Source organism: Schistosoma haematobium, chromosome ZW, assembly GCF_000699445.3.
Source record: "Schistosoma haematobium chromosome ZW, whole genome shotgun sequence".
NCBI classification, from domain to species: Eukaryota; Metazoa; Platyhelminthes; class Trematoda; order Strigeidida; family Schistosomatidae; genus Schistosoma; species Schistosoma haematobium.
In genome coordinates this window covers 19,691,113-19,718,092 of record NC_067195.1, presented here as the reverse complement: position 1 = coordinate 19,718,092, position 26,980 = coordinate 19,691,113, and the positions used below count along the sequence as shown (strand labels likewise).

At 33.6% G+C, this 26,980-nt stretch overlaps 1 protein-coding gene across 1 annotated transcript in view; it reads left to right on the top strand.

The window, feature by feature from the left end:
- Nucleotides 1-886: 886 nt before the first annotated feature.
- Nucleotides 887-26,980, top strand: part of MS3_00002961 (uncharacterized protein) — a 48,181-nt gene continuing 22,087 nt past the window's right edge. Inside the window, exons 1-10 of the mRNA XM_051210631.1 lie at nucleotides 887-1,015; nucleotides 1,082-1,408; nucleotides 1,446-1,625; nucleotides 1,673-2,036; nucleotides 7,757-8,072; nucleotides 8,835-8,985; nucleotides 9,443-9,707; nucleotides 12,161-12,793; nucleotides 15,636-15,863; nucleotides 21,460-21,604. Coding sequence (XP_051070644.1) covers nucleotides 1,181-1,408; nucleotides 1,446-1,625; nucleotides 1,673-2,036; nucleotides 7,757-8,072; nucleotides 8,835-8,985; nucleotides 9,443-9,707; nucleotides 12,161-12,793; nucleotides 15,636-15,863; nucleotides 21,460-21,604 — 2,510 coding nt within the window. The 5' untranslated portion in view covers nucleotides 887-1,015; nucleotides 1,082-1,180. The remainder of the gene's footprint in view (nucleotides 1,016-1,081; nucleotides 1,409-1,445; nucleotides 1,626-1,672; nucleotides 2,037-7,756; nucleotides 8,073-8,834; nucleotides 8,986-9,442; nucleotides 9,708-12,160; nucleotides 12,794-15,635; nucleotides 15,864-21,459; nucleotides 21,605-26,980) is intronic.

Below are 26,980 nucleotides of genomic sequence, written 5' to 3'. Positions count from 1 at the left end.
AACGGGCTCAGGAATTACCGTAGCTAGTTGCTCTTTGGCAGAGCGAGGAGCAGCTGCACTTACATAGTAGTTATCTCTAATGTTCCGTTTTGTTATTTGAAATATAAACTAATCAGCCTGACGCTTTCCCTTATCTAGGAATTGTGTTTTTCAACATTTTGGTTTCAAACCATTATTTTGTGTCTGTTCGTCCGGGAATATGAGGTCATTTGGGGGCACTTGTAAATCCGTTTCACATCTGACGGCTCTTCGAAGTTTAATATCATGTGGATAGTTAATTATTATTGAACTGAAGTTTTCTGAGAGGTCTTAGATGAATGTGAGGTACAACAGAGGGTTCAGTATAGTTTCATGTAAAACCTCGGTTTTAAGACCTTACCAGCGTAGCCGCATACTAATAATATTGGTCCTGAATCATTAGTCCTGTAGTCAGTTACTGAACCGTATGTTCGTATAACGAGTGATTTCTTTAGTTTTCGTTCAGTCTGCTCAGTTTAGAACAAAGTGAAATGTTATATACTGGGTTGTAACTTCTGTGTGAGAAGTTCCAAGGTTACAAAACGACTCACTTAAAAAGTGACGCCTGTTAGGTCAGATTCTTATCGTCGTGAGACTGCTTTTACCCAATAAACCGCTCTTAGCTGGAGACGATATGAAATAAAAGGATATGGGAGAGGATGGTTTACATCCTTACTCTTGTAAATGCATAAATTATGAGACGAGGGAGGCACGCTAAAATGACTGCTTTTTCCCTGTCCATAATGCATTATTTTACCAGTATATTACGTATCTAACAGTGTTAAGCTTTTTGGTTGGAATTAATCTCCACGATTAATTATTATGACAATTGTTTATCTTTATGTTGCTTTAGCTGCGAGTTGTGAGAGTATTTGAATCGCCTTAATGTATCGCGTTCAAAATCCTACACTACCAACTTTTAATTTCATTAATCAGATTATCTTAATCTTACGCTTGTGGCATCTCCGATTTTCGTCGATAACAACTATTACTGATTGTAAGTTCGTTTTATGTGCTTACTAAGTAATCGGCTCACTTATTTTCTCGTTCTTTTCTCTTTCAGAGTCTCACATACTGCATCTAACACTTCCCCAGAACATAAGTTACCTCCGGACTAAACGGGAACGTACGGAATACTAAGCGTTACATGAAATAATATAGCATGCGAATATCAAGATTATGTGGTTCTGCAAATCACTGTCCACGGATATCAACACGCAAAACCATTTTCGGTGATGTGAGAGAATCTCGTATTGTTTTTTGTATTGACACTTCTGGAAGTATTTACAAAGTGTGGGATCAGATTTGCTCTCATATTGTCGAACATTTGTGCAAGATGGCTATAAACAACAAAGCCTTGTATTTTAATGTTATAACATTCGATGACTATGTAAGCTCTCTTTGCTCATGAACATATTTGTGAATAGGTCAAGCGCTTCCGAACGAAGCTGGTAGTAGCTTCTTACATAAATGTACAGGAGTTAAATAAGTGGTTAAGAAGTGTATGTTTTGGGACTAGCTGTTATGTCTTTCCTGCGTTATTGGCGTCTTACTCGCATGTGGATGCGGAATGTGTATTACTAGTCACAGACGGTTTACTGACTAAGGTAGGTACTGTAGAAATGATGTTTTTTACACACAATTTTACTTGCAGGAATTTTATGAGATACAACAATTATCCACAGTTTGCAACTCACGTCCCCTCTATTTAACTCTTTTAATGAATAATATAAAACCAAATAACAGAGTTCTTGAACTGGCTTCTAAATTATTGATGATGACGTGTTGTTCGAAGAGCAGACTGAATGTTATTACAATTGCTGTGAGTGGATGTTTTGTCCAGCTTTCACCAATTGAATGGAGTATCAGAGTTCCTTCAAAACTTTATGGATGCCCGAATTCGTGCTATAAGTTTGTGCTGGACAGTTTACACAAATTTCCAAACGAAATCACAGGTGGAATACGTCCTGTTATAAATCCACAGACACATAATTTGACATCTCAAGAAGCCATGAAAGGTAAGATTTGAATCCTGCTATACATTATCTCTAAAACGAATTCTAAAGCTAATTTTGTGTCAGATGCGTCACAAACTTTTCCGAAGCTTTGCTATTAGCTGATAATGTTAAGATTCCCCATTATTGCGAAGCTCTGATCAGAATTATGGAATTTCTATCTTAAGTTTAGCATCTTATACACAAAAAGTAGTGGTTGCTCAGTTCATTCTAAACAAGTACTGACCTAAGGAAGTTACCGTTATTTTATTGATAAAAGTAAAACTCTACACATTATTTACAATCTACAAAAATGATTTAAACTCTGAAACGTTAGTGATATATATTCGATTTAGCGTAGTCAGCGGCATATAAATGACTGAGTCCTACCACTGGTCAGTGGCTGTAAAATAATTCATGTGTTCTGTATTTGATGAAGAGATTTTGAAAAAGATTTTTGTAAACACCGGTATGTTGTGATCATAATACATAATATGATATTTGTGGTTACATTCGCAAATGGGCCTAAATTTTACTCATAGACGCAATTATCTAATCGGAAATCAGTTTTTTTCGCCCGTACTTTTTAAAACTATAGTAGGAGTAACTCATGCAGTATATGGAAACGATAATTACGGGACATGGTAATACAATTTATGTTTCCACTTGTAGAAACATACACTTAAAGCGGGTTGAAATTTAAGGCTAACAACAAGCTAGTCAAACCTTCATTGTTTTCGTACTTTTGAACAAATTATTAGCCTCATAGTATTCGGGAATGCATGAAATCTCTGAGTAAATTTACCTAGTGGCCTAATTTAAATAAGTTCATGACTTAATTGAAATCTAACAACCACCACAAATCACAATGTGCAACTGTTTGTTTGCACTTTTCTGACATTGACAGTATTTTTCTAGACCTACAGATAATCAGACACGAATTAAGTAGCGCGTGGATAATTAGCGTATAAGTCTATGCTGGTACAGTTCACACAAGTACAGCAAGAAGAGTTTAAAAGAATTGGAGGGAACCACTAGTAGTAAAAGTATTCCCATTAGTAGGAAATAAAATAAGAAAGAGAAAGAAACGAAAGGGAACAAGAAGTATTTGATGATACTGTTTATGATCCAGACAGAGATAGGTAATAAACACATCAACAAAATTCCATTCCATCCCGATTCTTATCACTTGCTAGTCATTATCCACTAATCGTGGTTATTTCAGTGTAACGTTGCATCACTACTCAGCGTAGAATAGCAGTCAATAATTGATGCAATATTTTGGTCCGATATCTCCCGATATTATCTCGTTAGATGTGTTCTCTGTTTGATGTCAAGCTAAGACTGCCTAAATTGTGTAACGAGGTTAAATAGGTGTGGTTAACAACTTTCAATAATTTATAAATGTTAACAAAAATTGATGTCTTTCAGGCTCTAAGAGTGTCTCTTTGGAGTTTATAAACTTATTTTATGTGTTACAAAACTGTTTTAACCAATGGTACGTCTCGTTTATCAGATTTAATAATGATGCTAAATGTAGGTAGGTTTATTTGACTTTTTCGATTTGCCATAAGTTTGTACTGATGTGTGTAATTGATTTCAGATCCTTCTAAAAAGCTTTAAAGGCAAACATTTCCTGGTACAACAATTTTCTTAACCACCCTAATTCAGTCTTATTTTTGTTATAATCACTTGTCCATCAACTGAATCAGGGTTTTCATTTATGCGAAATTGGATATTTACTGTTTAGTTAGTCAGTAGTTTATTAACTTGAACAGATTATGTATTATGTGATTGTTTAATTGAAAAAACCCCTTTATGTACATTTCTGACATAATAAAAATGATTACTCTGCAATCACTCAGTTTTGTACATCTATAATTAGCAAGTAAGCTCAATATTGTAGCTAATGAACGACTGACGAAACAGTAAGTAGATAGCAGAGTTTCTGAATGATGTTTGTATATAATTTTTACTGAAATGATGATATAGCGTACTTGAACCCCTGAGCACATGAGGATAAAATCCCTTATAATAATCCATATATATGAGCTACTGTTTGGAGATCGTTGACTGTGGCGTGATCTCACAAATACACTAAACTTATTGTTATAAGTAAATGTAGATTAGGTACATGTTTGATAAACATATCCTGATAACTAACGACCCATTGGATCTTTAATTCAGAGCATTAAAAGACTTGTGACAAAAAGTATTCTTTCACTTCAGTTTCACCCACATTTTTGAAGAAATACGGACAAGGTTTGATAAATAATCATCCCATTTTGATTTCAAAAAACCACTGAAATCAAAGACATGATATGATCATAATCTAGAAACCTCATTCATACAAGGAAAATCTATTTACTTCCTAATAATTTTTGAAGTGGCGTTTGTTCATCCATGATTCTTCAGTATAAATGCACTACCTTCACGAGAGTTTCTTGGATGAAAATAAAATCGCAATGAATACTTATTCTACAACATTATTCAGCTCGACCCGTAGTTCTAATGAAAAGTTTTCATATTAATTCAGATATTCCTAAAAGTTGACAATACTTTGATATTCCGAAGTGACACTGTACATTTAACACGTATTACCGATTAGTACTCTAGAAAACAACTAAATTCAGTAATCATCTAAAAAAGTACGATAAGCTTCTAAGAGTCTTCAATTCATAATCATTTTGGGGACCATAGGGTTCTGTAGGAAACAACGATCGGTAAGGGGGAAGTATATAACACGAATATTGAAATAAACATGTTATAAATGTCGCTCGTTTAGAAAAGCAGTCACATAAAAGGGAAGCGTATCTATGTGTCTGGATCTGTAGTCATCCATGTAATCGACATAACGTTAAAAACTATTTTTAATACGAAAACTATGGATAAAGCACTTGACAACATTTATCAGTTATTTTGCCCATGAACCAGTCATGGATAAAGCGTGTCCTATTAGCTTGTGGAAATTCTCATTTATCAATGTATAGCGAAACTGCTCCGGTTCTGTCATTCTACGGCTCCATTTTACACATTTACCTGATCGTGCATGCAGATTCAACGTAGTTAAAAGTCGAGTTTCAAGCCATTTTATTTTTAATTGTTTCATGTTGGTGAAAGAGCGATATCATTAACACAGAAATTTTAAGGTTCAGTAAGAAAATAGTTTTTAAAAGTTAGCATTCCTGGTTTTTGGCAATTGCATCTATTCGTACACTTCAAGCATTCTCCATAAATGTATATCAATTCAAAAAAATAAATTTGTCTAAATCTTGGTGATTGAATCGAATCATTTTAAAGTTTGATCCGTCAGTCTCGTCCGAGCTTCTTTAAGAAAATAATCAAGTATAAGTATTGTTTAATACAACGCCACAAAACAGCACTGCAGTAAGATGTTGAATATATTTTGAATGTTTGTGTTTAAGCGGCATCGTGTGAAGAAATGTATCTACAGATATCCAATTTATATTTGATGGCCGGTAACTACGTATGTCGTCCTCGGTTATGGTGGGGATGAAATCTGTAATCCTGGCTAGTAATCGCAAACTTGTCAGAGTATTTGCAGGTAAATAAATAAATAAACAGATCACTGTATGAACATTTAGGAAGTTATGTTAGCCAAACCAGTTATCACAGTCAATATTGAAACAAGATAATTGATTAAACAAAGAAATGCTGTTGTCCACATTCAGTGACTCAGGAAAGGACATACAAGTGGCAGTTTAGCATGGAGTTATCCTCATCGACTACAATGCTTTATGAAACAGTCCCGTAGTTAACGTACTTTTATACACTAAGAGATATAATACCAAAAAGAGTTAAATTAACGTTACTAAAAACAACAGTATTAAAAATAAATAGTTATTTCGAAAAAGACAAAAAACGCAAATAATTGCTGTTATGCTTTGACTAACCGATCGGTCTACCCATTATATATGATTCAATCTTATCGAAATAAAGTAGTGAAAACCTGTTGGGCAAAGTAACATGAAGTATTAAGCGTTTAGATATCTGTCAACACTCATCTTTAAAGCCTTGTCCATGCCAAAATCTTAAGCTTAATTAAGGTGATAATCTTATTTGATTTTAATAGAAATAAGGATGGCTTTTGTCATGGGTAGTATCAGTTTAAGAAGACAAAAGAAAACCCAGGCAGACATAACCCCTAGTTTGAGACATCTCAGCAGTACCCATTCACAATTTAATATGATTGTCAACGATAAATTTGAATTTTCTAATATTATGTGATCCAATTTTTCTCACTGACCTTAATAAATTTTTAGTCTATCTTATTCATCAAAAGAGTCATAAAATAGTATATTTTTAACTGAATATGACTCTTAGGTCATAACTATTTACGTTTCCCAGAGTAACTGATTTATACCGATAACTTGTTGTCATAGTTAAACATTACACTGTCTTCGTAAACATAATGTAAATTTCTTTAAAGGTTGTTATTTATTAAAGAAATGCCCATTTTCAAGGATTTTTACCGTTCTACATTGGTTTTTAGATGTGTAACATGATTACTTAACAGCTGGTATTCATTTTCCGGATTGTCATATATAAAATTTATAACTTTCTGGTTTAAACTACTATTTCAGCATGCATATTTAGGTTATAAATTGCTAATATGTATATATGAAGTTGCCTTGCTAACAAAAGGAAAACAAGTAATTTATAGGAGTTAACTATGAAAGATATATTACCTAGCAAAAATACTCAATTATATCAGAATTGGTTTCAAGCCTTATTTCTAATGAAGTGAAATCATATTACTTGATAGTATGATGTTTATTGTAAGATCAAATGAGATTTCATGAATATAACTTTATTAACCAGTTAAAAAAGTTCGCTAGAATGAAATTTTATATCCTGTTCTATTTTTTAACTTCAAAGGACTTTGAGTACGATTGTTCATTTTAGCGAAACTGTTCTGCTCGATAATCCATCATCTAATCTTTTACAACTCTTTTTGTATTAGTTGAGGGATAATTAACCAAGTTTAAGGAAATCGATTAAACGACTTCGGATGCCAACTACTCTCGTAGCATAAAATAACACTCTTTTCTTCAGTTATATTTGATTTCTTTCATTTTTAGCATACAAGACCGATTCACTTTATAAAATAAACCGTTTATACACTGAAATAACATTAGAATTATGTATGTGAGTACCTTCACTGGTGTCTTGATGGAGAAAGAAAGACGAAATGTTATAAACAAAAAATGAAGAGAGTTTTGAGTAAAATTTAACAGTTCCACGTTGCTATGGTTTATTGAAATAAAAATATTGATAGATCGGAATATTTGCTCAGAAAACCACATAACTTAAATTTATCTTCCGCCGCTGTTCCCGTCGATTATTAAAAGTGATATTAGTTGAAGAATTATTGAAATCAACATGCACTTGAACAGTGTTTCTTCTTATTTTAGAACTCTCCAACTGTGCTAACCCACAAATCTACATAAAAATGGCTTGAAATTGATATCGGCGACATAGATGTTATTTTTAGTTATTTGTTTCTTTGGTATCTGATCCACATTCATTATGTTATCAAAAGATTTGAAGACTTTTATCAGTGGTCAAGTGTACTTGATCATATTTTTCTATTAATACCCTTTTAGCCAAAGCAAACAGAAACAAGATAAGCGAAAACCCCAGTTCTTTTTAGGAGATATATATTAAGGAATGCACACTTCTGCTTAAAACAAATTCCTTTTACATTTATTTATTGCTTAAAGATAGTGCTTGTCAAGTTTCGAACCCTTCAAGTGAAAAACTATTAACAGACAGTTCCATTCACCTCCCTAAGATTAATGAACAGCAAGTTCAAAGAAGTAAATTGCTTGAAATGAATGACTGTCAAACTCAGACAATTTCTGGCACGTCAGAAGAAGTAACTACAACAGATTCAAACCAGTTTATTACCTCTTCATCCCATACAATGTATGGTGAAGGTCATAATCATAACTGTATGTGCAATTCGTGTCTTGCATATGAATGTTCAGAGGAACATGCTGGTAATAAATTCAAACGAAGCAGATATCGTGTCGCTAGGTGAATACACTTTTCTTTTACAGTTGCAGTTTGTAACAAGTATTTAATGTAATATATATTATCATGCTTTGATGACTTTATATTCGCCGAACTAACTATATTATTTGTTGTGTTCTTTTTCACTCTAAGCAGCTTAACTGTGTTATCACAGATAGATATGAGAATACAAAGTTCAAAAATCTCAACAACCTTGCATACTAAAATACGATTATGTACTTACTAGGGACTAAATTCAAATGAAGCGTCCCGTGATCAATGTGATTCAAGCATGTTAGGCGTCAAACAATCAATGTTTGTAAATATTGTCAGCCATTGGTAGTTAGAAACGCAAAACATTAAATCACGACTAAGCAGTTAAAATATTGTGCACTCGTCACGAGGTGTGAATACCTTGAGTTTGATCCTGGATAAAATATTAGGTGCGTAAAGCTTCAGGGACCCATTCCAAGAAGAAACGGATGTCTGATTGCCCTTAATTTTCAATGATCGTCTGACTAACGTTACTATTTGATATAAATGATACGTAAAAGAATTTCATTCTCTTTAAATGCTCAATATTTTGACAATTTAAAAAAAATTTAATTAGTTTTCAAGTAACACTATTTACACTTTTAAAACTTTCGAATATTAAAATTTTAAGCTGAAGAACAACTCCAGAGAGTCTGCCCTGAGATAGGCTGGTAACAAGGTTGTTCGTCCTAGTTTTATTTTATATGAAATATTATATTTCAGTAATACAGTGATTTTTATCGTTCATGATAGATCTTTCATAAATGGTCGCTCACAACTTGATTGGTGGGCTGATGATGTTCGAATAGCTCCTTCAGCTGGTGCTTTACTTCTGGGTCATACTGTTTTGGCTCCAAAGTATAACGAGGGTAGTCGGTTATTTATGGGCACTGTACTTTCACAGGTAAATTCTTGCGTGTGGTTTGATATTCATTGTTTAGACTTTGCATTTCGAATTCCTAGTCTTTAATGAATAGCATCATGTTAAGTTCACCAAATCTTAATTTTTCATTTTAAGTTACTCAACACCAGATACCAAACATTGCAATATTAAGGATAGTGGTAATAGTAATTTATTTGTCAAGTACACATTTATGAGCTTAGCTTTAAGAAAAAAGTTCGTGTGAATGCTTTTGATACTACTCGGCTAACCAAACAGAAGTAACTGAAAAGGGACGTCTTTCATGCATAACACTGAGGAAGTCGAATCATTACCGCTGTAGAATAATTTTTCATGACTGCGATTCATTTACATGTTAAAATAAACTAAACGACAAACTGATAGTAAATATCTTGTATACTGATATTCTTAGTAGGTTCTCATAATTTCCTCAAACTAATTGCTTTTATACAATTTATAGGTAGATTACTGCACGTTTATTATCTGCTTTGAAGACCCTAATTCAAAAATAAAACATCGTGAAAATATTCAAGAAACTCATGTACATGAACTACTATCATATTTGGATTTTCATCGTCACCCTGTTGATGCAGGAGATTTTGTTCTTGTACCGCAGTGCATATCTAATTGTAAGGAATTAAATCATTCACAAAAGCATTATCTTATTCCTTATTATGTTGCGAAAGTTTTATCTGGTTACGAATCGCGTTCATCGATTAGAAACGGTAATTTCCATTTTGTGGTGATTCTTTTTTTCTTTTTCATAAGGGAACATTTAACTCATCTGATAAATAACCGTATAAGCCTAGAGTGACTTGTCTTCATCTAATTATTGAAAGTAACCGTTGAAAATCTACAAACTTTGGTTTAAATGTATAACAGATTAATAGGTAGAGCTATTTTTATTCCGTAATATATACATCGAATTAGTTGCATTCATGTGAGACATTTTGAAACTATACAGTTAAAATATTCCCTAACAAATAACGTCTTATACGCATAATTGTATACATTTTTCCAGTATGATAGGAAATGAACTGTACTACCAAACATTTCAACTGAAAACTCACAAGGACAACCAATACATATATAAATCTTTATTAAACGAATAAAAAGAGAATGAGCATAAACTACCCTGTTAATAAGATCCTATTAGGTCACTGAAGAATTTGAATATTGAGATAGCACATCCCTTGTTAAAATATCGAAGTTCAGCTCTAGATTGGAATGACATTCATTGCAACAATGTTCATCAGCCGTCATGTAGAATGGTTACTGTTATATAGTTATCTACTTTTTTCCGTTTATTAATTTTTCCAGTATATAGGGAAATAATTTTTTTCACACAGTTGAAAGGGTTGTGATAATTCTGAGGTGTATGATAATTTCACCGTGCCTCTGCGTATAGAAAGTTTACGTGAACCGGCTTTTTCACCAGTGCGTTACTAAATGTAATGCCTCAGATTTAAATGGTTGCATTCACTCTACTGAATCTGTGAAAACAATTGGAATAATTTGAGCTCGGTCGATAGCATTCAAATTACTTTGTGTAAGAACTAGTAACTTTCTAAAATTTTTAAGAATATTTTACCTATAAAATAATCTTTGGTAGACTGTTTGCAAAAATTAAGAACGAGTATAACTTTCATCGTTATGAGATTGAGTTTTGCTTGGAAAAATCAAACAAACGTTGTTGAATAACCACCTGTATTATCATAACTATCTTAGAACCCCTTTCAGATATATATAAATGAACAATAAGATCTTATTCATGAGTTACATTCCTCAATAATGTTGATATTTCACTTGTTTGGACTGTTGCGATCTCTTACCACTATTCCTAGGGAAAATTGTTCACGATGCAATAAACTGTGGTATCGCTCTATGAAGTCATAAGTGTATGTACAGACCACGTGATTGGAGTCTACGAGATAACTGCAATCAGTGATCAGATACTTTGAATAATAAGGCTCAGAATCAGTCACAATGGTGAACATCCATTCACTCTTTGTACTTCTCGAGATCCTCAGTTTCAGTATTTCTTCGTATTTACTTTCTACTTCACCTTTCCAAACCATACATTCAAATTTCAGTTTTTCTTATTATCAGTATCACTCTCACTACATTATTTCAATTATTTTGCCATTCATCTTTTTAAACTCATCTTGTTCTGTTAATATGATATGGGAACTTGTGCCAACGCAAATATTTGTCGGGCTCTATTTTGTTTTTGACTGATGATATGGTGAACTAATAGAAGCTAGGGTACTATTTTATCTTTTTACTTATGTTACTTGTTTTTTATGAGTAGTATCTTCAAACTTCGAAGCATTCTAAAAAACTCGTTTGATCACTGTTAACAATTGAGTTTAAAACGAACCCATTAATTACATTGCTTTCTTTAGTAAGACATCTAGTAATAATGTTTCCGCCTTACAATCGCGTTTCATTGCAAACTAGTTAATTTATTTTTTGGGAGCTTCATAGTTTTGTATAGAAGCTTTATCGATAATATATTCACAATAAACGACGAAAAGTGTGATGTAAAGAAAAATACATGTCCTTATGAAATTACCACCTATTACATAAGTCTATAACGAGACAAGAATATGCATCGAAAGTTTACTTCCATTTGATGTTATAGTTACTAAATTCCTTAGTTGTTGTCTCTTATAAACCATAAACACTAGTGAAAAATTCAAAAAAACTTAAAATACCACTTCATATGTCATTGCTTTATATAAGCAGTTTTGGTTATGGATAAACTCCTAGTCTAATTTCAGAGAGAATTTAATCACTCTCTAGTTTTTATTAATTTTTCATAGTGGCATCAAAGTAGTATATGGATGACACTAGATGGTTCTAAATTGACCATGAGAAATCTCGAATTCGGTCTACGAATTAGAATTAACAGTTAGGATAAGAAATAATGGTTGGGGTTTTCATCATGAACCAACATCAACCGTAATGGTAGAATGCTCTTATAAACATATAAATGAATAAATTGTGCACAAAAACCCTTTAGGCGTTATCTTGAATTTAACTACTTCATCCATATGCTTTAGTTCCACCTATTTTGTAAGTTAGGATATCTGTTGTTTAATATTTTAATCCATTTTCGATTGCATAACAACATATTGTATTTTTGATTTTCTTAAATGTATTTTGGGATTCACAGTGTCAGATAAACTCGTAATGGTAGAATTTGTCAAACAAGGAAATAGTGAAACAATTCCAAGTACCAATTTTAAAATTCCATTCAACACCGCTATATGGATACCTAATGATTTATTTCAAAAGAATTTCTTGTCAAGTAAAATCCAGTGGGAATTTACTCCCACCGAAGAATCAAATATTTCAGATGCACAAACAGGTTGCACTTTCCCAAATGGTACCAATACTACTAGATTAACAAACAGTGCAGAAATACCAAACACTGGGATGGTCAAATCAAATGAAAATATATTACGACCATTCAATCAGTTAGCTCCATTTTCTGTCGGTGGTGTTATTAGCAAAAACAACTCCACTAATAATCACACTAATAATGATAATGGAGAAACGAAGATGAATTATGCATATACTAAAGATCAGTTGGACCAGTTGAAGAGTGAATTTATTGATTCAGATTATGCTTCAAGTATGGACGAAGGTGGTAGCAGTAGTAATCATCAAAGAAAGAAAAGCTGCAAGTCAGAGTCAAATATCTTGTCTGAAGCATTTCATGATTTTCATTCAGATATTGCAAGTCGATTTGTAGAGAGAAAAAGTTGTGAAGATGAACGAATTCGACGTCCTATCAACGCTGAAGGTACGAATTTATATATATAATAAGCTCTTTTGATTACCCAATGCTTGTCACCTGCAACACAAACAAAAATATCGATATACCTATCTAACATCCAGCACACTATGCAACAATTATCTCTATGTCACTTTATGGTTATAAAGCATGTCCTGTGACGATAGAAGACAAGTCTAGTTTACTAGTATTTGGTGTAATCGAAGAATTGCTCGCGTTTGGTGAAGTGACCTAATGACTAATACTTACATTAGTTTTGGAGTACTAGATAAACATGGCAAATAGATCGATGGGTGTTCCAAAACCGCTGATTTTAATATCTTTTATTCGTAACTAGTTACCGTCTTCATAACACCAGATGCCTAACCAGTACAAGGGTAGACTAGAGTAAAGTTGAGGAATGGAAATTCAAGAAATAGCATTAATCACCGATGTCACTAACTGTTGAATTGAGATTTACTAAGAGATTTGGACTTTCTGGTTGATTATAGATCCTAATTGATATGTCTCAAAGCCTGTAACAATGAGGGGGGATGTTTTCATTCTTAACTAGTAATTCTCAAATTTAAGTATCATTCCATACTCCTCATTCCTAAATTTCATTATTATGGTTATCACTCAATTCTCAATGGCATAATGGTTTCGACTTCTTTGTGTTCCTTTCCTCTCACTGCGCTGATATACCTAGAGTGTGGCAACTTGTATCCAAGCACATTTGAGTGAGTTCTTTCGTCTTATCACTCTGATGGGTTGAGAGGAAAACAGCTCATCCCTTTAAATGTGAAAATTATGTTTGAAATAATCTCAGTAATTGAGATAATTATGTTAGTCTGTAGGAGGAGATTACATCATGAAGTTATTCATTGTCTCTTCATACTGTTATGTGGAAAATTAATTATCGTATTTCTTATTCGGAAATTACTCTTAACCCCCCTATATTTTTCTTCAACCTCTTGATCATCACTCAACCTTCTTTTGATTTTTGAAATTACTTCGTCGGAATTGGCTGGATTTTCTTTATTTTTATTCAATAGCACAATGTGTTACTTTAATAAAAACTAGCTAATAATCCAAATTGTTGAACATGAACATCAAAGTAGAACTGTTTCATTGAAATCATGAACCGATCAGTGTTAGACCACCATTAAAATTCTGAAAGCACTGGACGGTCCTTTCATGCTAGTACAGGACTGTCCAGCGGTGCTCATCCACGACCTCGCAAGCGGGAATAGAACCCAGGGCCTTCGGTCTCGCGCGCGAACTTTTGATCTCTAAACTACAGAGCCGTTATCCAACGGTGTTAAAGTCTTATTTCAATCAGTCCATGGTATTGCTTGACCATCTTTGAGATTTTGAATGATACTCTAACGTTGATAGATTCATTATTTCAATAAAACTAGACAATTTTCACAACCCTACACTAAAAGTAAAAGTGGATCAAAATCCAAATATATAGACTAACAAATACAGCCGAAAATAAGAGAAATGTTAAATAATTTGTCATGGTCCAGGATCTGTATAAAGGGAAACTGAAATACGACATTGAAAATATTACAGACAATTAATATTCAACCAATTAATCAGTCACTCAACTGAACAATAAAAAAAGGAAAGAAAGCAAATTATCCAATTGTTATTTTAGGTTTCAATCAACATTCATTTCCCTGTTTACTGATTACGAGATATTTGGAAGAAAAGCATTCGTCGCAGTTCTGTTGAGACAAGGAATACTTTATCACTCATTTTCACTCATACACACACCAGTTAGTTTTTTTATATCTGACTTGTGTGGTTGTCAGGTATCCTCACTTTCGTTTACTTGAATACCATAAAGTATTTTATCCTTCCTTTGACTACTGTCTCTTCTGTTATTTTTGCAATCCTTTTAATATGGATTTCACGCTAATTCATGAATAAATAAATTTTTAATAGTAATACTGATTGCATTGATAAAAACCGTAATGATAGTGAAAAAAATTATGCCAGACTAGAAAATAAGGTAAGTGAATTCACTTTTCTATAGAAAGCCAAATGAATGATGTGAAATCATGTAACTTGTGGATATTAAAAAATGACTGAACTGACTCCTATTGAACCATTGAAAAGCCAAGGATTGATCAGTACTTGTTTAATTTTAGTTTGAGACAAGCCATTTTACTACAGTTATCGTGATTAATATGATACAGTTCAGATATTCTTGACTCCAGTCAATTTTTGTCTACCATTCATTAATGACTTATTTAATTCCACCACCTTAAACCTGTTCACTTTTAATTACATGATTGAATAATTTATTCAGTTTATGGATCTGTTAATTTTTCAATCTTTACTCACTTCTGAGCATTGGGATCGATGTTTAGGCAAGGAAGAGTACAGCACATTGATTTCATTATCAGTCAGTCAAAAACAAAATAGAGCCCGACAAATATTTGCGTTGGCACAAGTTCCCATATCATATTAACAGAACAAGATGAGTTTAAAAAGATGAATGGCAAAATAATTGAAATAATGTAGTGAGAGTGATACTGATAATAAGAAAAACTGAAATTTGAATGTATGGTTTGGAAAGGTGAAGTAGAAAGTAAATACGAAGAAATACTGAAACTGAGGATCTCGAGAAGTACAAAGAGTGAATGGATGTTCACCATTGTGACTGATTCTGAGCCTTATTATTCAAAGTATCCGATCACTGATTGCAGTTATCTCGTAGACTCCAACCATGAGGTCTGTGTATAGCCACACAGCCGAGATATTCAATCAGTAAGTTCGTGGACGGACGCCACGTTTCGGTTGTAGCTCAGTTTAAAGATATTTCTGCTTCTCACTAACTATTATTCTTTCTTTTGATTAGCCTGCAGAATATACAACCAGGTGAAAGATGTTGCAACATATATAGATCCAGAATTGCAATATGGGAAAATGTATATTAAATGGGTTAAAGACCAAGTTAAGCCTATGAATCGTCCAGAATGGCGGTACTGGGGGGCTAAGCCTATACCACAATTAACTGCACCTCCAACGTTTGAACCTTTCAAAGATACGGTTGCCTGGAGTAGGTCAGATCGCTTAAAAACTACAGGTAAGTTAATTTCATTTGTTATAGAACTTTCTTTGTTTGTATTCAAACTAAATAATGTTAGCAAAATGTTTATAGTATCTACCTTCTATATATTGATTAACTAATACTAAATGTGATTTTACGTAGTTTAATTTTCTATGATACATATAAATATTAAAGCAAATGCTCGCAATATTTCTGTCTATTGGTGGGGGAACGTGTCATAAAAAATTAGTTACCTTGACTATTCCAGACAGTGGAATCTTTTTTAAGAAAAAAGTTATTAATTAACTATGATATATAAAATATATGAGAAGACACAATTACTAATTTAGTTGTCTTTTATATAAGCGGAATAATCAAAGTTACTTTTGTTATCAATATTTGTCGCAATTATAAGTATTAAAAAAAAACTATAATAATAAACTGATAATTAACAGAGAAAAACAAACAAACAAATTGGATCATTAAAGTTAATGCTGAAAAATAAATTAAGTTAATTAATTAGAAAAGAATTGAATTCCCTCTTTGTTAATGCTAACTGTAGTTCTTCATAAAATCTTAATGATTTTCATAATTATACTAGTTTTAAGCAATGAGTATTAGAGTGAATAATAGTTCTTCATAAATTCTTTATCAGGGTCTACAGTTATAAACTAAAGATTATTATTATTATTATTATTGTGTCAAAACTTGTTTTATAAATCGAAAATGCTAAACTTCTCATAATGTAAAATAGGTTCATTGATAATGTCATACATAAAGAATACAAAAAATTATCTGCCTTAATTAAAGTGACAATGAAAATTCTTATTTCGACATTTGGTAAATAGCGAAGAAACGAATCGAACGAAGAAATTTCTTTTCAATTAGTTTTTCATCATGGCTCTACACTAATATATATATATGTATATATTGATTGAGATCATGAACCGATTGATGTTAGATCACCATTGAAAACCTGGAAGAACTGGACGGCCGTTTCGTCCTGTTGTGGGACTTCTCAGCAGTGCGCATCCACGATCCCGCTCGCGGGACTCGAACCCAGGGCCTTCAATCTCGCACGCGAACGCTTAACCTAGTGGACCACTGAGCCGGCATCCAATGGTGTTAATGCCTAATCTTAACCAATGCACGAAGTTGCGCGACCATCTTCCATTGTACTGAAGTAGACACTTGTTTCTACCTGACACGGATTATATATATATGATATACAATAATCAAATAATACTCGTCGAGCGGATATGTTACGTAATAATTACACAATGACATTTCGATCATAAATTAACATCGAGTAATTTATATATATATATATATATATATATATATATATATATATATATATATATATATATATATATATATATATATATATATATATATATATATATATATATATTAGTGTAGAGCCATTATGAAAAACTAATTGAAAAGAAATTTCTTCGCTCGATTCGTGTCTTCTTTAAAGTGATAAGTTCTAATCAATGAAATAAAACTGTATGTAAGAACAAGGGAATATAAAATAGGAATTGTTGTGTCACACTTGTTAAGATAATAAAAAATGATGATGATATTGAGAGTAATTATTGGTAAGAACATCATATAAAATAAGAGAGCTGAATAAATAATGAAGCATAAGCAAAATGTCTTGGAAGTTAGTATATAAGTCACATTGAAGGTGGAATGAACTTGACATTATATTTATACACTATTGATCTGATGGTCAGTATTGCTGCTGCAAATGAAACCATACTACGTTATATTGATCTATAAATTCCATGTTACCATGTAATAATCTTTTTAAATATTACACTTAACTCTCAATATAGAAGTTAATCAGTAGATTTTTAATGCCATTTCAACTACGTAGAATTAAAGATTGTTGTTAACAAATAGCATATACTATAACAAAATACACTGAGTAGGTAGGGCTTTGAAGTCATCATCTTTCTTCCAGTTAGGTTCATTGATAAACAGTTAAGTGATACTAATGACTTTTCTCATTTGAATCTTAATTAGATCAACTTGTATATGAACATAACTAGTCATAAATGATTACATACATTGTGTAAACTTCGTTATGAGTGAACTGTACATAGATTATTAAGCAGGTAAATTAGATCTTTTTCTATGCTATTAGATGAAGCAAATTTTTCAAAAATTATGTACGTAGAGATTGTTGCTTGTAGCACAAAACATTAGTACTTTAAGTAACATCGTTAATTTATAAAAATAATTCAGACATCTAGATATCGTTATTTTAAAATGTAATTAAATTATCATTTACACTATTAAGTACGGGAAACTGTAAAGGTCAGCTACTACGTCGTGATGATTTTGCATAACAATATAAGTATTTATAATTTCACAATGCATATTACGAATGTAATTACTACATCAAACATATTTACTAAATTATAATAACTATATTGATTTGATAAGAACTGTTGGACGAAATGCTTTAAAATAATAAGTTACTAACTTCACGGAAGACACTTTCAGGGATCGAAATTAAAATGGTTATTTGTACGGACTGAATATATGTCAACAAACGGTTTTTAGATTACAGAATATATAATAAAAGAGTTGACTAAATATTTTTATAGAATGTTAGTTTAACGTTATCTCAAAGTTTGCTGTTCATTTGAATTACTAATTCGGATATGTAATTGTAGAATGTAATTAGAAAGTATTCAAAAGAATCTACTCGATTCACATATTTGCATTATAGAGCATATAATTAAAAGCTAAGTTAGTTTAGTAACCAAATATTCTCTCAATTGCAGGTTTAAAACATTTATAAGAGTTATTTCAAATATAGTTGAATAAAGTAACGTATTACTATTGTCGTCATTAATTAATCATTTCTTATTTTTAATTTAAATCCCTTTCCATTTGTCTTCACTAATTTGTGATTTTCACCAACTGAATCCTTTCATTTATGTAAACTCCGTAAATGTTGTATAATGATGATTACACAACTTATCGAATTTTTAAATCTGGATAATCACTATCACACCACATATTTTCGTTACAAGCCAATCTAATTATTCGATTGGTGTCTATATATCACACAAAGAAATTAGAAGTATTGTAAAAAGTTAATTAGAAATTTTTATCTAATTAAACATTCATAATAAGGACAGAGAAAAACATTCTCCGTAAATCTTGCAAATCCGATGTGTGACGGATAATCACTTTCTCAGAGACATTTTTGTTTGAAACCAGTGGCAACTGTACAGGAACAAATACAACACAACGTAGAAAAGAGGACTTTCGATTTGTACATACTCATAACCCTGAGGGTGGCTTTAACAAAATTGGTCGTTACCTGCATAAGTAGCTAAGCGTGTGGCAGAAAAGCTTGAATCCATTTTTCCTTTTTCGTCAATCAGTTACATGTCCAAGATAACGGGAAGAAGCGGAATTTTCCCTATGAATTTTATTCGAATAAAGATGGAATCTAGAAATGGTACTAATATACTATAGACATTTCTACCATTCAGCACTCTTAGTGCACTTTAAGAAACAGTTGAAACGTCCTCCAAAGAAAGCATGTTCACATGATGTGAAATCACGATCTTCAGGACGTTATACTTGATGCAGATTCTGTAAACATTACGGTGAGCTACTAGGAAGTCAGCAGATAACAGACTGCCTATGCTAGGGCGGCCGTCACTAAGCTGACACCGGACAAAACTTTGTACCAGCAAAATACTAAAAATATTCCATTCACGTTGGCATTTCGGCTGCTTATAAATCTGAATGCTTCTGACACAATCTTCGTTAATGCACTAGTCCTACTAACTGGCGAGGTAGTATTCTTTCCTTGCTATACTTGTAGGTAGCTTTACTATCTGTGGCATCTGAAAAGCAACTAGCAATGTTTATCTCATACTGTGATAAGAAATAGTTCTCGGGTTTACTGTTTGCATTACTGTGCGTCTGCGCTTCGCCTTCGAACTCGAAGATATATGCTCCAAATGTTTCAAGACTGCCTATTAGGTAGAAGTAGTCATGAAAGTTAAATGGACTTGATAGTTTGACAATTCGAACACTTGGCGATACATAATAGCGACATTCTGTAACTACTTTTATGATTTATCTAGTGGGAGAGGATGAAACGATAAATCAAAATATAATCTCAAACCCTTAAAAATTTAATTCTCGTTAACTGCACATCGTTGAAGGTAAACAGAAAGGTTGTGTTTATCTTTTGTATATGCATATGTTGGATTTCTTTAGATTGAAATCAATTACTTCATCTATGCAGAGTAAACGTAATCTTACGCCTTTTGGTTGATTATTAGGAACCTGATTTATAATTAAGAGGGCATCTTCAGTTTTAATGTCATATCAGAAGATAATTTAGTGGGAAAGATCAACACTGTTGGTAGATTTCGTGACACCTTTTCCTCTTTCAGCTTCATTTCACCTAATAAGGTTTGTTTTTCAAATATCTTATTCAATTAATTCTCATATATTTAATATCTACTATGCATAAGTTTGACAAATAAAATCTCCAAAATATTTGATAATATAAGTTATACGCTTGATATTTCGTGGTTTATTATTTGTTCAGAACTGTTAAACTTTCCCAACAGCTTACTGTTTTTCACAAACTGGACTTGATAAAATAAGACTAGCTGATTCTGTCTATTTAACTTTATCAATTAAAACAATATCAACGATAATAATATACTCAGCTAACTTAGAATGTAACTTGTCGAAGTATTCAGTTACTCATTCGAGTTCAATTATCTGATATCGCAATTCAACAGCAAAGAAGAACACTTCTCTTTTAAGAAAAAGAGATGATCGATTGTTGTACCACAACCTAGTAAAACATCTTTTCTGGTGCAAATAAAATGTGTCGTTATTAAACATCTCCAACCGTAGGTCAGTATTGATGTTATACTGCTGTGGATGTTACTCACAAGATTGCTTGTAAGAAGTACGTTGCGGAATGTGGCCTCTAAGTTGTCAGACAGAATGAAGAGTTTTAGTACAGCGGACGATGAAGTTAGCAGAACACTTGGAGACTAGACAAGAAGACAGTTCAGATTGCTAAATCCACCGAAAGATGCGAATGGATGAATAAAGGCTATGTATGTGTATTATGTAAATGCTATGCAACTTCTCACAACAAATATACATTCCTTCTACCTATTACCTTATTTAACAATACTAATGTGGGATAGTGAATCAGTCAGCTAAATATTCCCCTAGGTTTTGATCGAATAGTCTAGCGTTCATATTAAATGTTATATTCGGATTAGATTCATATAACACTTTTAAGTACCTTAACGTCCTAGAAATGTAGTATATTCAACTTTAACCTCAGCAATCTCAATCGGCCTTTGTCAAAGACATAATCAAATTCGAAATAACTCAAGCCAAATTAACACATTTTCAGGAAGCAATGACGACCAATAGTTTTGAGGTGCTCATATATTGTCATTTTTATTTAAGAAATATTTTTATTTTCCACTGAAACCTATAAGATTAAGTGTGGTATAATTAAATCTTATTCAAATTAACATTTCTCTAATTAGCCAATATATACTTGTTTGGTTAATGATGTTAATAATTTACATTACTTTTACCACTTCATAAGGTAATATTCTACGTCCGGAGATTCACTTCAATAAATTTTCATCTAATCGAGAATCAACTGATCATTACAATTCAAGAAACGTAGGGTTGTGGTTGATGGACTCTTCACTTTCGAATAAGGGTATATTGAAAAAGCAATACTCAAGGTTAGTGGTTTTTTGATTGTTATCTAATTATCTATTTGTGAGCTATGTATTTTCAAGTCGTCTGAAAAATCTGATTATTTCGAGGGCATGACAAATATTGAAAGAATAATGATTGGTTTATGTATTATAGAAATATATGCTCAATGTGTCCAAGTGCATACTAATTCATGCCTAATCATTTAAGGATATAGCATGGTGGAAGCAGATTATCTCTGACCGTGAACACTTTCGAACTTGAATCTAAACTGGCAATAGTGTGGTTACTGGAGCTCATCATTATTACTGAAAAAGAAACCCTTACACTGTTTATTGTCTTCCACATCCATCTTAAAACATTAGTGATAAGGGAATAAACCATTCCCGATTTCCTGATTTTCATAATAATAGGTTTGTGTTATTACTGACTGTTATCCATTGCTTTCTTTATTAAATGTAAGTGCACTTTGTGCGTCGTACGCTACTGTGCATGATCCCCTAGTAGGCTATGTACCTTCAGGCTAGCGTGAACTGCCACATATAAAAGGGAGGAGTGAACGGCCATTTATTAATGTGGGGGAGGGTGTGAATAAAAACGCTTGTACATTACTGTATCATTCAGAGCGAATGACACCCACCCCCGCATTAATAAAAACTGTCCACCACTTCCCTTTTACACACCTTAAACCTGTTGCCCTAATAATATTAGTAATTTTAGAAATGGTATAATCCGTTATCACTAATGTTTTAAGATGGATGTGGAAGACAATAAACAGTGTAAGGGTTTCTTTTTCAGTAATAATGATGAGCTCCAGTAACCACACTATTGCCAGTTTAGATTCAAGTTCGAAAGTGTTCACGGTCAGAGATAATCTGCTTCCACCATGCTATATCCTTAAATGATTAGGCATGAATTAGTATGCACTTGGACACATTGAGCATATATTTCTATAATACATAAACCAATCATTATTCTTTCAATATTTGTCATGCCCTCGAAATTTATCGTTAGCTGTAAAACGAGACTACAGTATGGGGATTACTGGAAGTTGTAGTATTTTCACAGTTGAATTCATGAGTCGATCTGAGTTAGATCACCATCGGATCGTTCAGTGCTTTCAGGTTTTCATTGGTGGTCTAGCTTAAATCGATTCATGAATTCAACGTTGAAAAACCACAGTCGTTTCAGTATCAGCTTATTTTCTGGTCATAAAACCTAGTACATCTAATCATAAAATGGCTTTTTCCCGACTTATGGGCTTCAATGAATTACCATGTCTCAATCAACATTTCAGTTAAAAGCTTTACTGCTTCTTTAATATCACTAGCGTTGAAGTTACTGGTCCCATTGAATTAGCCCTTTATTTACTTTCGTTTTTATGGACTGGACAGCGACTGTGGAAACTGAGATATTACCCCGTTTATGTAGGGTTTCTATTTACTATCTGTATAAAGAAAACATTATCTCTTCTACTAACCAGTATATCTAAGAAGAGAAACTAATTATTCATCTCCTTCTCACATGTAACACTAATATAATTTTGATGTATAGTGAATTCTTTTAACAAGCTGTTTGCATCCTCACGTTTGTTATTCGTGATTATCATACCATCCAGGTACCTCTTTTAAAGTCAATTTTCTTGAACTGACTTCTAGCCTACCATTCTGATGTATACACTAAACACAGGTTAGCAGTGGCCCTAAAGGACTAGCCATAGTGTCACCATCAATCTGTCGAAAGTGCTTCCTTTAAAAGTGAATTTAACAGTTTTTAAAGGAAATGGCAAGAAAAAATCACTTAACGGGATATAGTCACACGGAATATTAATTGTTTTCCTAAGAGGCATATCTATGTACAGAGGATTTACATCAAGGGTTTACACTGTCTCATTCTTGAAAATAATATTCTATCATGTAATCGTTTCTTTCAAGTGGATCATTCAAAGAAAGCTTGCGAAATCGATTTCTAGTAGTTTTCAGTAGTTCTGTCAACCTTTTTAGTACGATTATGTGTGGGTGATCAAAGATATGAATAGAAGCAGACTTAAAGAGGTTATTATGCTTGTCTATATAAATAAGTGTTATGACCTTGGATCGCTTTTACCCCGTGATACTTGTTATGACTTGACCTTGGTCTGTGTAGTCTAAATTATGACCTTGACGCGTTAGGCTGAGTGGCTTAACCTTGAGTCTAATACGCGTGAGTTCGATTGGGGTAGAGAGAACTATTCTAAATCCTGATTGGTTGGCAAGCACACACGTGAAAGAAGACAAGACAGTTGGAACACTAAACTCTGGATTCTCTGAATTCGGATTACTACAAAAATGTACATGAATAAATAAGTGCATATCTTGACCACGACGTAGGATAATTTGGAAAAATACAGTTATGCCCGAAACAGGGAATTAGGGTAGAAATTATAGTGCAAAATATAATGTTTAAATTACAATATTTTTGGAACAAAAAAGGGTATGCTAGTGAATGATACATAGAACGAAAGCTCGTGTTATGTAGAATAAGATAGGGACAAAAATAAATATAAGTGTTTTACAGGTTTTGAATGAAATGCAATAACGTCCCAAGAAAATAGCTTTCGTAATTGTCTGGGCTTCTTAATTCCCCGTTCATAACACCTTCCCCCTTTAAAAAAAAAGAAAAAAAAATGGTTAGTTACTATATACAGGTAAGTGCTGAGATATCATCATTGATATCTTCCTTCGGAAACGTATGTTCTCCTCTTTGGGTCTACCTGTAGAATATCTGGTCTTCTGCGTTTCCGTGATGCTTTCCTAATAGGACTTTGTTCAGGTTGCGTGGTCTTCTGAGTCGCTGAGCATTTTATGTCAAAACTGTCCAGAATGATTCTCCACATTGAGTCTAATTTCTCGGTTTTCTGTGAAGTGCCAGCATTTTCCAGTATGTGGTTGACATGGCGTGTCCACTTCTGTCCTTCAACTTCCACCACATACATTACGTTCCCTTGTCTCTTAAGTATGCGTCCACTGGTCCATTGTGGAGGTGAATATCGGAAATCGCGGACGTATACTTTTTGATTTTTCTGGAAAATTCTGCGTTTCGCCCCATGATGGCGATCAAATTGGTTTTCCATCTTTCTGTTTCTTTTTCCGATGTCTCTTTGCTGTGGTTTCATGGCATCGAGGGCAGTTCTTACTTTTCTACCAAACATAATTTCTGCTGGGGACATTTGATTTGGTGTTGATGGGTTTGGAGTTGTTCTATAGACCAAGAGAAAGTCATCAAGAATCTCCTCTATCTTTCCCTCCCCTTTTGCCTTCAGTAGCGCTCTTTTGAAGGTATCTACAAACCTTTCGGCCTGACCATTCGATTGTGGATGGTACGGAGGTGAACGGACATGTTTGACTCCAAACCTCTTGCAGAAATCTGAGAAGATGGAAGAAATAAACTGAGTGCCGTTATCTGTCACGAGAACATCTGGAACTCCAAAACGGGAGAATAACTGCCGTAGCTTCATGATAGTCTGTTGCGAAGTGATTTGATTTATAGGAAAAATCTCCGGCCATTTTGAATAAGCATCAACACAAACGAGGAAGTACGTACCCTGGAATGGGCCAGCAAAATCAACATGTATACGCGACCAAGGTTCTTCTGGAGATGGCCAGGAATGTAGTTCAGCTTTTCGTGGACACTTAGAAACCTCAGCACATTTTCTGCACGCACGCACGAAATCTTCGATGTGTTCATCGATATTAGGCCAATATACATAACTTCGAGCAATAGCTTTCATTCTTCCAGTACCTGGATGGGCTGTATGCAGTTGTTTCAGGACGAGTGAGCGTAAGTTATACGGAACCACTACGCGATCAGCAACCATTATACAGTCATTGACGATGGATAAAGATTGGCGTCGTTGATAATACTGTTTCAGTTCATGTTATACGTGGGGGCCAACCACGCTGGATAAATGTAGATAATCGTCTTAAGATAGGATCGCGGCGAGTGTGTTCAGCGATTCGAGCAGCTGTCACTGGAAGAATTTGTGTTGAATTAAACAACATTCTGCTTACATCTTCTTCCACTGATATAGAAGCGATAACAGTATCTTCGTTTTCAAGCTTATGATTGCTTATTAAGCGCGATAATGCATCAGCATGGCCAAAATCAGAGGTAGATTTGTATTTGATAACGAAATCATAACCCAATAGCATTGTAGCCCATCGTTGGAGGCGGTTTGCGGTATAAACTGGTATACCTTTCTTAGATCCGAAAATTGATAATAGGGGCTTATGATCAGTGATTAAGGTAAATTTTCTGCCATGCAGCATCTTGTGAAACTTTTTTACTGCGAAAATTAATGCCAATCCTTCTTTCTCAATTTGGCTGTACTTGCGTTCTGCTGAAGTCAATGTTCTGGAAGCATGTGCGATAGCCTTTTCTTTTCCATCTGGAAACTTATGGGATATGACGGCACCGATACCATAGTCAGAAGCATCTGCAGCAACAACGATTTCCAGCGAGGGATCAAAATATGTAAGAAGTAGATCCGACGTTAATAATGACTTCACTTCGTCAAAACATTTTTGACACTTAGTGGACCAATTCCATTTTACATTACTGGATAATAATTGGTTCATGGGTGCCCGGAGGCGATGCAATTGTGGCAAGAAATTACTGTAATAACTGATAAGACCAAGGAAGGAACGCAGAGTTGCTACATTCGATGGGGGAGGCATATTTTGGATAGCTCGTACATTTTCCGGATCCGGGCGTCGTCCATTTTTGTCGAAAACAAAACCAAGATATTTCACCGAGTTCATGAAGAATGTACACTTCTCTTCTTTTAGATAGAATCCACACTCAGATATTTTGGTTAAAACAGTATCGAGTCGATTGAATAACTCGGACTTACTGGAACCTGTAACGATTACATCATCCAAATAGACAGCGACTCCTGGCAAATTAGCCAACATAGTGTCCATTATTTGTTGAAAGATAGCTGGTGCTGGTTTCACACCAAAAGGTAAACGCTTATATTGGTAAAGACCTCTGTGGGTGTTAATCGTCAGTAATGGTTGGGAGGCTGGATCAACTTCTATCTGGAGATATGCGTCAGCCAGGTCAATTTTAGCAAAACACTTTCCTCCATTTAGTTTGATGAATAAATCTTCCTGTATGGGAAGTGGATACGTGTGATCTTCTAGAGCATTATTTAGGCCAGTGGAAAAATCAGCACATATGCGAACAGTTCCATTTGCTTTTCTCACGACCACTATGGGTGCAGCCCACGATGAATAATTTACTGGCTCAATAACACCTAGTGCTTCTAACCTGTCCAATTCTTGGTCAACGACTGACAGAGCAGCATAAGGCACTGGTCGTTTCGGTCTGAAAATGGGCTTTGCATTTTCCTTTAGTGATAA